The following is a 13,560-nucleotide window of genomic DNA, read 5'->3' on the forward strand; positions in this document are numbered from 1 at the left end:
CTTGTTTACCTTCCCCAGACGCTATCTCTTTTGATAGCCAGGCACCATTAGTTTTCTTCACCACATCAGCTTATTCACCCGCTTTGTCGTCAGGTATTGTGTTGGGAGCATCATAGAATGCCAGTTTAATAGAACAACATATTCTTGCATTGAGGGAGTACTTGAGTGGAGGCCCAATGTCCTCCCGCTACCTTAATACTAAACCTATAAATATGTACACATAGATCTATTTCCAAATCTTCATATATGTCTATTTACATGCCTTTATGTACATGCCTGTATTTAGACCTCTATAAATGCCCTTTGCCTCTTAGCTCTTTCCTCTATTCTCTTTGACTTTCCTCTTGGTTACATTAACCTTGGTCACACCCTACCAGGCCTCCCACACCCTCCTCACCACCAATTTGGATCACTTGTTCCCTGGTCCCTGGGTTTGTTAACACCACTACCTTTCCCCCAACCTCACCTCTCCCATGTCCCCCCGGAACTGTCGGTTCTGTTGTTTCCTTCTCCAGATTGTTCATCCAGCCTATCTTATTTAGACAGACCTGTGGAGATAATAACATGCGCAAAAACAAGACAGAGCAAAACCGAGCAACAATCTACAGCAAAACAACAACAAACCAGTGACAAAAACAAACAAAATAGTACAAGAAAGAAAAAGCTTGTAGTTAGTTCAAGGACTGTTTGTTGGCCTTTAGGAGTGTTTTCCAGTCCAGTCTGTTGGGACACCAAGCTCTGACCCTAAAGTCCACCATCGGCATTCCCTGTGGACCTCGCCGCTGTGTTCCCCTTGCTGTTCTGTTGCACCCCTGTAGTGGTTGCCTTGGTGTGGTGGGATCAGATCGGGTGCAGTTCCCACACTGTGTCTCCAGTGTTGCCCCCTGTAGGGCTATGGTTCAGTCAGGGATGTCGTGTCTCATAGTGGGGCTGGCCATGTGTTCCTCTCTGGACTGGCTGCTCTGAGCGGGAACATCTTCCTCAAGGCCTGGTGGGCCAGGATGTACTCCACTCTCTCCTCCTCCCCCTTCATCTGCTCCCCTTGTGTTCTGATCAGACATGTCCCTCTCCTAGAGCTGCAGATGCAGTGTCGTATTCTGAAATAAATTCTTCTGGGGGAGAGGGGCAGGTGTCCACGTAGTTGGGATTGGGGCCAGCCGGTAAGGGCTATTCACATTTCACAATCAAGGAAACCAAGAGACAGAAAGGTTAGGCAATACCGAGAATAAGCAGTAGATTGGGAATTTAAATCCCATTAGTCTGTTTCCAGAGTCTGTTTCTAATCACTACTCCATACCTCCTTTCCTTCCATTCCTCCTTCCTTTCTCCTTAACTGCTTCCATTTTCCCTTCAACAAACAGTTTCTATATATCTACTGAATTAAATGCACTGCGTATAGCCATTTATAATGAGTGTTATAGGGAAAAAAATTTTGAGTTCTGCCTGTTATAAATGCAATTTGAATTTTAACCCATGAATAATTTGAGACTATCCTTCACTTATTTTCAAACTAAAAAGATAGGATGGCAGTAAATTATAGCACTGGAGGCCACTCACGAAAAACTGAATGTCTCACATTTTACCCTCAGATTACCTGTGCTGTAGCAAGAACCTTATTTAAATCTTAGCAAACGATAAAGGGGATTGAAGTCTCTCTTTTGGGCTTTCTCCGTCTGGTTTAACAAAATGTCTTTTGCTTTATTACAGTGTGTTTTCTGTGCATACAGTGTACTGCCTTTTTGAAACTTGTAGGTAGAGGACCCCATGAGAAGTTTGATTCACATTTAATTTTTCTTAATCCAAGTAGAATTGCCTTGGTATGTTGATTTTTAACTTCCAGAGCCATGGTTTAAAATCTTAAAATATACTAAACAAGTGTTTGAAGATCTGCGTATTACCTTCATTTTGTAACTTCACATTTTTGTTGTTCCACAAGGTTGTTGGCTTTTGTTAGCAGCTTTCCTCCTCCTCTTACTACCCAGACAGCAGTCTTTCAAAAAGAGGGAGTCTGCCCTCTCAGGTTCTTGCAGTGTAGAGCAGGAGGAGATCTCCTATTCAGAATCCACTTTGTCCTACATTCTAGGTCAATAAATTAAGAGAGATTTAATAAATTATCCGTATCACACCACTAGTTTAAATCAAAGACAGGACTAAAACCAGCATCCTAACTGTTTGTTTCATCCTGTTACCTACTTCTGCCCCAATAGTTGGTGAATGGTAGCAGTTCCATTGACTTGTTTTTCCCTTCTATTCCCATGCTCTCTCTCAAGGGAACTAGCTAATTAGCAATCATTTATTAACTACTGTTTTAGAGCACAGTTCTCCTTATTCTGTCTCTCTGCCTCCACATGGCTAAATGCCATGGATGGATCCTTGGAGTAGAATCTGTCCCTGGCAAGCAAACAAACAGATCTAGGATGCCAGACCAGTGTTCTCTGAACAAGTGGCATCTGCCTTCTGGTCCCTAGGTGCCATTAAAAACAGGCCTTAGACACTGGCCTTGGCTGGTAAGGTCATGGTCCTAAATTAAACCACCAAAATACAGAAAGATGTGGGAGAATAACAGGAACTAGTAACACTGAGCTTAATGTTTTCTTTATCATCAGATGACGCAAGAAAATTCATAGAGGGGCACAATGAAAGAAGACTAGTGAAACTGGGTTCAGTATTGAGATGGTGGGGGCAAACCCACCACCATCAATTCCATTTGATGCAGAGTGGCCCCTATGTAAGTCTTCAGGGCTGTAAATCTTCGCAGGAGCAGATGACATCATTGTTTTCCTGTGGGGTTCCCTGTGATCCAATTTTGATCCTGCTAATTTTGATCTAATTAGCAGTCCTGTGCTTATCCAACCGCATGACCAGAGCCCCAGGGTGATTGAACAAAACAACTCACTCCCACTGAGTTGGTTCTGACTCATACTGAAGCTCTAGGACAGAATAGAATTGTTCCTGTGGGTTTCTGAGACCGTAGCTCTTTACAGGAGTAGAAAGCCTCATCTTTCTCCCATAGTGTGACAGGAGCAGGTTATTTAAGTGAATGTCTGTCAAGATGGGTTAATGTCAGGAAGGACATGAAATGTAGGGAGTTGGTGTATTTGTTAATATTTTCACCTTCCCACCCCCACCCAGCCAAATTGTGTGGTGGTGTAACAGTTACCTAATTTTCTTACTTATTTTGGAATGAAAGAGGGAAATCGGGCTAAGTTGTTTAAGAATTGTAATTTGGCTCAGATTTTGTATTCCCTAGAAAGTTGTAAAATATCAATTAAACTATTTCCCAAAAAAGGTCTTGTGTTTTTAAAGAATAGCGCAAACATTACGATACAGAGATTGTTTTTAAAGAGTACACATTCACCATATTTTTTATCGAGATGCAGTCGAAGGTGATGAGACAATTCCTAGCTCTGTATTTTATTGGATTGATTGATGTACAAATGAAAGTGCGAAAAGGTTGAGAAACACAGTTACATTCTGAGCGTAAGGAAAATCAATAATGAAATATAGATGAAAGTATTCTTTTGAGAGCAACTTCGAAAAAGCATTTGTGAAGTAAATGTGTTTAGATTTGTGCTGCTTATAAGGCATGACTTTTAATATATTCTGTATTATTTATCTTAGCCTGCTATTCACATTCATTCTAACTTCTGGTTTTACCAACCCACCTCACCTTCTCATATTGCATCTTGAATTTTAAATGTACCCTCTGGGCATTCTGATACCTGGGAAGGCAAAATAACTGGTTGGATAAGGCTCCTCATCCTCATCTATGTGTTTATATCTAATTGGTAAATCCCATTTTGTAAGGCAGAGTGGAGAGCAGGAGCAATTACTAGGTTGGTGCATATTTACATCTTGAACTACTTATCTCAGGTTTTAAAGTCTCAAGTAAGTTATGCTGAAAACCTATTCTCATGGTCTGTCTGTGTGCCTTAGCAATCCTGTGGGGATCATTGATTAGGAATCTCCATATAGTCCTCATGCCTGTCACCACAGGTTGTTGCCGGCTGAAGATGGAATCTGTGATGAGTTAAAGATTGGGTTAGGAAAGTAAAGTGATTACAAATGGGAACTTGCTAATCACTGACCTTTATAGGGATCCTCTGCTTTTTCACTAATCTCATGCACACTTGGCATTTTCCTGTGCTGCGGCTGCATCATTCATGGCTGTGTGAGTAATTGGCATGGAGTGAACAAGAGGAGGCACAGAGAGTCCAGCAGCTGTGCTTGTTGGCACTAGATAGTTAAATATCTTCAATGTAGCCAGCAGTGTGCTTGGCACAAATGTTAGCCAATAATACTTAAACAAATTGTTGTGAAGAAAATGCGCCTCCCCCCCTTCTCTTCTCTCTAACTTAAAGCAAAAACTGTTCGCTTGAGATCCCTTTTTATTAAAAGAATTTTTTTTGTAAATTTGAGCAGATTGCTACTGAAATAAGGTCTGCAGTTCTAAAAGTACTTACTTAACATTGGCCTAGGATCTTTCAAGTAAGCATTTCCCAATACTTCATAAACATTAAACTGCACAGACCTCTGTGAGGTACATATTACTGAGTTGATTTTCCCAAAGGAGGAGACTAGTGGGGCCATTGATGGTAAGTGGCTTATAGTCTTCCCAGTTCTCTCACTGAAGAGAGAGGCGCCAAGATGTGAATCCAGTACCCAAAATCCCTAGGACTGTGCTCCAATAGACCCTGTGTTGTTGCTGATTTTCCTGCTTCAAAGGACAGGGTAGTATTAAGTGTTTCCTCTGAGTCAGATTACATACGAAATGTTCAATAGTATTCACCACAGAAGAAGAGGAAAAGCTTTGCCATGAGTCAAGAGGTTAGTTAATGGGGAGCTGTCAAAGAGTCCTAAGGGTAGAGTTGTTGGAGAGTCTGCTCATAAAATTGTGATCACATTTATGTTTGTGCGCAAAAGAGTTAGTATTGTCTGTGTAAAAGCTTTATATTCCTTCACTAAAAAATAAATACGGAATAGTCCATATGACTTGCACATTTCCATTTTGAATGTGGAAATACTGACCTGGAGTGACAAGGTAGTGCCAGTAAATGGTTAATGTGCTTGGCTGCTAGGAACAATTCAGTAGTCTGAATCCTCCCACAGACACCTGGAGGAAAACCTGTGGGCCTCCAGAAAAAAAAGCTGTTGAAAATCCTGTGGAACCCAGCTCCACTCCTGAGGTCTCTAGAGCCAGATTCTATCCAATCCATGGTATCTGGTTTCAATGTTCATCTAAGTGACCATTTGAAATCTCCAGGAATTCTCTAAATTAAATTCTTACTGTTAAGGAGAGTTAGAGAGGGAAAAAAACAAAACTCCAGCCTCATACTAGTCATTTAAAATAGAAAACATGGAATTTTTTATATTCAAAACTGGTGAGTTTGAATATAGCAGTGTCAATCAGTATGCTTTACAAACGTGAACAGTGAAATAATAGTTGGCTTTGAGACAAGCAGGGAAACGATCGCTCTAATTTGTGCTATTAATTAAGAAGTTAACAATTTTTTTCTTGAGTGTCTATTCGCCGATATTAGTAAACTTCAGTTTCCTGTGTGTTTGTTGGGCTGCTGCAGATGTAAGTGCTGAGCAGGCTGTAGTTTCAAGGACGCCTCTGTCTCCAGCCATTTCCTGAGATAAATATTGTTTTAAGTAAGTAGGGGAAAATGCACAGCCCACAAGAGCATTCATCGTGAGGCAGGCTTCCTCAGCCAGTAACGGATTGAGATCTAGGGACGATCTGGGAAATTTAACAGTACCTGCGCTGTTAAATAAAGCACCTTTCTGAAGGGAGACATCGGACAGTGTAATACATGACAAAATACAAAATAATAATAACTTAGAAATTATCAAGAGTTCATGAGGGAAGGAGGGGGGAATAAGGAGCTGCTATCAAGGGCTCAAGTAGAAAGCAAATGTTTTGAGAACGATGAGGGCAATAAATGTACAAATCTGTTTGAAAAACAAAAAAATGTATTTTATGATGAGGGCAACAAATGTACAAATGTGCTTGACATATGGATGTATGAGTGGATTGTGATAAGAGTTGTACGAGCTCCCAATAAAATGATTTTTAAAACAAAAGAAAGAAACTACAACAAATAAAGCCCCTTTCCCAGCGCCTTGCACCTGCTGGCTAGTCAGCAAATGCTACTTCCTAGCACCCTACCCACAGGCCAGACTTTGAAAGTGACAGGGAGAACAGAAGGTTGCTGGAAGACGAGTGGGAGAATTCTAAATTGCCAAGCAGTCTAAGGAAAGTGACGCAAACCTACTGAGGAGTTCTTGAGCTACAGTTGATCAGCAGAGGAGGTCTGTCTCGCAGGAATGGTTTGCTTTGGTCTCCCCACCATTCTCGGTCCAAGCCTGCAAGAAACACAGCAGTTGGGGGCCTCCTACTGCCCCCTCCCTTTTATTGAGCAGCCTATTATCATGTCCAACTTGCCATTTTTTGTTGTTTTCTTAATTTCTGGAATATTCTTTTTTTAAAATCATTTTTGGGGGCTCATACAACTCTTATCACAATCCATACATACATCCATGTGTCAAGCATGCTTTTACATTTGTTGCCATCATCATTCTCAAACGTTTTCTTTTTTTTTACTTGAGCCCTTGCTATCAGCTCTTCATTTTTTCTCCTCCCTCCTGCCACCTCCCCCCATGAACCCTTGATAATTTATAAATTATTATATTGTCATGTCTTATACTATCTGACATCTCCCTTTACCCACTTTTCTGTTGTCCATCCCCCAGGGAGGAGGCCACATGTAGATCCTTGTAATCTGTTCCCCCTTTCTACCCCACCTTCCCTTCACCCTCCAGTATCGCCACCCTCACCACTAGTCCTGGGGGATTCATCTGCCTTGGATTCCCTGTGTTGCCAGTTCCTATCTGTACCAGTGTAAATCCTCTAATCTAGCCAGATGTGTAAGGTAGAATTGGGATGATGATAGTGGGGCAGATAGGAAGCATTAAAAAACTAGAGAAAAGTTGTATATTTCATCGTTGCTACACTTCACCCTGACTGGCTCCTCTCCTCCCTGCAACCGTTCTGTAAGGGGATGTCCATTTACCTGTAGATGGGCTTTGGGTCTTCACTCTGCACTCCCCGACATTCATAATGCTATGATTTTTTGTTCTTTGATGCCTGATACCTGATCTTGTCGATACCTTGTGATCACATAGGTTGGTGTGCTTCTTCCCTGTGGACTTTATTGTTTCTCAGCTAGGTGGCCACTTGTTTATCTTCAAACCTTTAAGACCCCAGACACTATATCTTTTGATAGCCGGGCACCATCAGCGTTCTTCACCACATTTGCTTATGTACCCATTTTATCTTCAACAATTGCATCTGGAAGGTGAGCATCATGGAATGCCAGTTTAGTAGAACAAAGTTTTCTTACATTTAGGGAGTACTTGAGTGGAGGCCCAGTGTACATTTGCTACCTTAATACTAAATCTATAAATATATGCACATAGATCTATTTCCCCAATATCATATATAAATATACTTACATATGTACATGTCTGCATTTAGACCTCTATAAATTCCCCAACTTGCCATTTTTAGAGAATAGGAAACAGAGACCCAGAAAGATAAATATTTTCTAACTGGCATTTAGACTTAAAGCAAGACCTCATTGTATAGCTTTCATGAGACCTGAAAAGAATAGTAGTTACTTGGGAATAAACAAGCATTCCTGACCCCATGTTTTAGTTCTCTCCAGAGCTGACCTTTGGAGACATTGGGTTCTTCTGTCAATCATTTTCTGGAACGGTTTGTCATTGGTCCCTCTGTTGTTCAGGAATGGGTTTCATGCCCAGTGCCAACCAGTTGATGGTCAAATAGATTGGAGAGCTAAGTAGAGACGAATTCTGCTGCTATATCTGAGCTTCACCACATGCCTACCCATGTGATCAGCAACCGACTTAACCACAGGACACCTTCTCCTGTGTCCATCCAGAATGTCTTGGTCTTGTCACAAAATGCAGTGTACCAGCAGGGTGATTGGACACAGTCAGGGGCAGGATGAGCAAAGTCCCAGCGCAGCACAGGCAGTAGGAAAGGGAAGTTGGGCAGCATACACCCATCAACACCCCCCCCCAAACTCTGAGGATTACATGCTGATGGGGAATAGGGTTCTGCCGCACCATGCACTTTGTACAGGGAACGCCCAGTGGGTGGTGAGCAAATGCAGAAAGAAGGGGACGCCAGCAGTGGATATGGGACACAGTCTCTCACGCTCAGCGTAACTCCAATTTTGCATAATTTAAGAGCTGAACCATGTGAATACAGTATATACTTGTGTATAAGCTGAGTTTTTTTTCAGCACATTTTTAATGCCGTTTTTGTGGTAAAATTAGGTGCCTTGGCTGATACTTGACTTGGCTTATACTTGATTATATACGGTAAGTAAGGAGTGGGTGTACTTGCCTCAGTGGATTAAAAGAACTAAAGCCACCACTAACTTTCACCTGGATTATTTCAGTGTTCTGTCTCCTCATTGGTTGACTCGCTTCCACACTAGTTTCCCTCGAGTTCATTCTTCTCACAACCACCATAGTGTTTTCAATACAAAATGTCTTTCCAGGAAGCAGTGCTGATTTCAGTTAGACGTGCCTATGGAATACATGGATCTGACTCTCTTCACACCATCTTCAAATCCAGACTTAAATGTGAAAGATAATAGTACATTTAGAAGAAAACAGGAAAATGTCTGTTACCTTGGAATAGACAGAAAATCCTTATACACACCCTTAACCATTCATTCTTACCACAAAGGGAAAATTGACAGATTGGTTTACATTAAAGTGCTGGATTTCTGTTCAACAAAATCACTGAGAGTGAAAAAGCATGCTATACAGAAGATGATCACATAGATCCAATGAAAGATCTGATATTCAGAAGATGTAAATAAGAAACCAATAATTAAATGTCAGGCAATGTGGTAAAAGACCTAAATGAACACTTCATGTTGGAAGATCCAGGTGTCCTTGTAAACATGAAATCACTGTGACTACACAGTAGTAAGCTGCTAAAAATGTCTACTTACTCTTCATTTATGTTTAGAAAAATGATATATATAATTATTAGATATCATGACTTAGTGAAACATTGTCTCAAGTTTTAAAAAGTCTTTAATTTATACCCTTCAGGGAATACAATGTTTCTTTAAGCTTCTGTATTCATAATAATATATGAAATTCAGGTGGGGTTGAAAAGAAGTTCTTAGTGCTTCTTGTCTGTTAGGTTTTTCTAGCCTTTCTTTTGTCTCCTTTGTCATTCTATTTTTAGTCTTTCTACCTTGTTCTTTTCCTATGTTAGGCCACTCATTTGCTTTTAAAATTAATTAAAAGTAAAATCTGTGCAAATAAGAAGCACTGGAAAACTGAATTCTTCTCTAGGATGATATGCATGTTTCAAGTGGTATTGAAAGCTGCACTGATGGATATGTAATAATAAACATGTGTTAATATGCCAATGACTCTGTGCTCATTCAATGAGAAATAAAAATAATGTATGGATTAAAAAAAAAACAAAATCTGTGACCTGTTTGGTTAGAAAAGATGAGAGAGGTGGGAAGCTTTGTGTCATTCTCCAGCACTGAAGCTAAGGGTGGAGCTTCTCAGTGATGTTTGTTGGTGATCAACATGTCCCAGGCAGAACTTTTTTTTGCCTTTTTATCCTTGGGATCAGTTGTGCAGTTGTTCAGTGACTCTAGACAGAATCATCTGAAAACACATTGATTTAATAGCACTTATCTATCATAACATCCACTTATCTATCATAACATCTTTGTTGGAAAATTAAACCCTTAGAAGGCCTTTCTTCTGTGTTGAAGAGGGTAGCTTCATCCCTTCAACACAACCAGAAGGGTTTTTTTTTTGTCTTAAATCTTAAATCTTAGACTCATACTCAAGTAAGAATGGAGAGCCAGCCCTTCCTGGTCCAGTAGGCTGGGAATGCCCACTCTCTACAGGTTTTCAACCTGTGGGGTTGCTACCTCTTTGGGAATCAAACGGCCCTTTCACAATGGTCACCCAATTCATAACAATTGCAAAATTACAGTGATGAAGTAGCAATGAAAATAATGTTAATTGTTGGGGGGTCACCATAACATGAGGAACTGTATGAAAGGGTCGTGACATGAGGAAGGTTGAGAACCACTGAGCTAGAGCATCCCCTGTCTGTCCCTCTAGAACCACATGCTCTGCTCCTGGATCTGGGACTCAAGACACGTGGTCCTCAGGAGAAAGATAAGACAATCTCCTCCCATAAAGATTTACAGCCTTCGAAGCCTTTTGGAGAGATTTTCCTCCAATTTGTGGAGCTGCTGCGAGTTAAAATCAGACTGATTGCAGTGGGTTAGTGCAAGAAAAGGCTTGAACGTTTTTCAGTGATGCAGGTGATCTTAATGAAGAATTTGTTGCAAGAAGAGAGATTCTCTCATTTCAAATTGTGAGCCAATTTACATGACATTGAAGTGCAAGGACAAATTTTCCTTAAGTCTAATATTCCTATCTCACGAACATCTTGTCCATTGAATGTCTTTCACATTAAAAATTAAATGTGCAATGCAATATATGCTGTTTTATATACAAAGTCAGGATTTTCCTTGCTCTTCAACTGAAAGGAGAGCAACTTTTAAACATTTGACTAGATTTTATCTTTAATTTGTTCTCTACTTCAAAATCTCAATAAAGTTACTATTGTTTAAAAGCTGAATTGTCAATAAATGAATGTTTTATATCAGATTATCTTGTTTTATAGGAAAAACATCCGAGAGAGGCTCATTTTCCTTGTATAGCCGAGACACCGGATTACCAGGCTGTCAAGTAAGTGTGCTGAATGCAAAAGCAGTGGGGTAATTTTTTAATGCGTAAATTTTTTAATTTTGAAGGCTTTAATAGTGAAGGAGATAGAAATGTATCTCCTCTCTCACTAGTATTTGTTGATTTGTGACTAAATGTGGTAATTATTTAGCAATTAAACATATTTTCTCTTATATTTTACCTCACCATCTGCTTAAATTGGTTTCCCTTCTCCAGTTCTCCGGGTTGTCTTCTTTAATAATCAAAGATTTTCACAACCCACCTTGGTTTTAACGGGAAGTAAAAGTAGCAGCTACCTGCAGGTGTCCCTGAGCTCCAGTGGCACAGTGAGAACGCTCAGCCACTGTTCTGCGGGGCGGTGGTACGGACCTACCAGCAGATCCCTGAGATCTGTTGTAATTATTGTTATGTGGCCATTTGCTTATGAGAAAACCATTGACAGCCTTGGACGCCCCATGGGGCATCTATCCTCTGTCTCACACGTTCACTCAGAGACCATTGCGTTGTTTTCCCATACCCTTTTCCAAAGTACTTCTCCTTTCTAAAATATTTTCTGCCTATTCCCTTAGAGTAAGAAGACTTGCTGATACATCACATAAAGGGTGTGTGACTGCTCTTGATTTACATCCTAAATTGGTAGTTTTATTATTGAAAGTATCTTTATTGCATTCCTGCATCTAAGCAACTTTTTAAAGCTTCTCAGGGTCTGACTGTTGCATTCAGTTTTGTTTTGGATGGTATGGAAGTAAACATGTTATCAGGAAGGGCCGATCCCTGGGGAAGGACACAGCATGCTTGGTGAAGTAGAAGATCATGGAGAAAGAGGATGGCCTCCAGTGAGGTGGATTGACTGACACAGCAATTGCCACAGTGAGCTCAGACATAGCACTGTGAGCGTGAGGTAGGACCAAGCAGTGTTGTGTCTGTTGTACACACAGTTACTGTTACTTGAAACAGCCACATAACAATAATTACAACAGTAACAGTTTATTTTCTTTATGTTTAAATTCAATTATAGTGATTTGTAAATGTGCACATTATGTTTCTGTCTTAGTCAGATCTTACTGGATCATAAGAGCCCACTGTTAAATTTTCAGGTTGCCATCCAGTTAAACGACTATATTAGGAGTTTTTTGCAGGATAAGGGGATGATGGGGAGTTCATCATTAATCATTAACCTGCACATCACTCATGACCAATGACAAACTTCAGAGAACCAAAGAGTATAACTGTTTACTCGGATCATAGGGGATCAATAAAAGAGCAGTAGTTGAACTTCTTGTCCCTTATAAGACGATTTTCAAGCTCTGAATATCCATGCACAATGGTCCTTTTCTGTATTTCCAGCATTGTCTACTAAATAGCAACAGCAATATCTTTTCTTTGGGGCTAGATTGAATCAGTGATTTTAGTATTCTTTAATTTTTATGTGGTATTAGAGCTCATTTTCATTGTGGTACAAGTTGCTGTCTCAATTTCATAATCTGAATTCTTTAATGATCTGGACTGAGGACTCTAGGCATCCCATCTGCATCTCTCTCTTTATCTCAGTTTGGTAGGTCACTGAACCATCTTCTTTTCTTCTGAACTAGTCCCAAGCAAAACAGAGTATTAAAAACAATTCCCTGTATTTTGAAAATGAGTAGTTGTTAAAAAAAACAACTGCCAAAGACTCCTGTGGATAGCAGGTGTCCTGTGAGCCCTGGTGGTATAGGGGTTGTAAGCTGGGCTGCGATCTGCATGGTCAGCAGTTTGAAACCTCAGCAGCTCTGAGGGAGAAAGACTGGGTTTCGAACAGTTACAGTCTCAGAAACCCACCACTCATTGCACTATGAGCCAGCGTTGACATGATGGCAGTGATTTCGGTTTCTGGTAAACTCCCAGTGTGGCAATGAGTCATTGAATAGATTTGTCTGCCACCCTGATTCCAATGTAAGTAGCTTAATCAGGTAAATCTTGCACTGTTTCTTTTGTAGCATAAGAATGCCTCATAGGACCCTACAGGTGTGACTACTATCAGATAGATGAAAGTGCCACTCTGGGTTCCCAGGTAACAGTCGCTCAGTAAATGTCAGTCAAGGTGGTACAATGAAAGGAACATTAGATTTAGAGTCAGAAGACTTGGTTGCAAACCCTCTCTCTGCTAACTATTGACCTTGTGAGCCTAAGGTCCTTGGCCTTACATGCCATCTCTTTCCTCACTTGAGACACAAGGTTAGGAAGTTTTTCTAACACCTGCTTTATAGTTCTCTGCAAGTTAAGCTCCATGCCCTGGTGAAAGTATTTTGAAAAATACAAAAATTTAAATTTTTTCCCCCGGTTATATAACCGACAATAAAAAACCCTCAAATTCTTTTTTAACAGTTTTATTGGCACTTCATTCACATGTCTTACAATTCAATAATTCAGTCATATAAAGAAGAGCTGTACAATCATTACCACAATTTTAGAACACCATCTTCTTCCTTGTACTCAGTGTTATTCATGTAATTAATATTTTTTTAATTGTAGTAAAAATATACACTATTTTCCATTTCAGCAGTTCCTGCATGTGTAAGTCAGTGCCAAAGTTCTTGTAACAGGCCAAAAAAATATTGAAGCAATCACCTCTGGCTCACACTACTGCTAACTTGAGAAAATAAATATTGTAAACAAAATCACATCTAAGAAATTTTTACATTCATTAATTTTCACTTACATTTTTATACCCCTCTGGCAGAAATG

At 40.1% G+C, this 13,560-nt stretch overlaps 1 protein-coding gene across 5 annotated transcripts in view; it reads left to right on the plus strand.

Annotated features, from left to right (window-relative positions):
* The window catches only part of TCF12 (transcription factor 12), a 349,715-nt gene that overhangs the window by 223,267 nt on the left and 112,888 nt on the right, over positions 1-13,560 (plus strand). For all 5 annotated transcript variants that reach the window (XM_075531944.1, XM_075531945.1, XM_075531947.1 and 2 more), the window contains one exon: positions 10,775-10,839. In XM_075531944.1, coding sequence (XP_075388059.1) covers positions 10,775-10,839 — 65 coding nt within the window. The remainder of the gene's footprint in view (positions 1-10,774; positions 10,840-13,560) is intronic.

The sequence above is a fragment of the Tenrec ecaudatus genome, chromosome 14 (assembly GCF_050624435.1).
Source record: "Tenrec ecaudatus isolate mTenEca1 chromosome 14, mTenEca1.hap1, whole genome shotgun sequence".
NCBI lineage: Eukaryota > Metazoa > Chordata > Mammalia > Afrosoricida > Tenrecidae > Tenrec > Tenrec ecaudatus.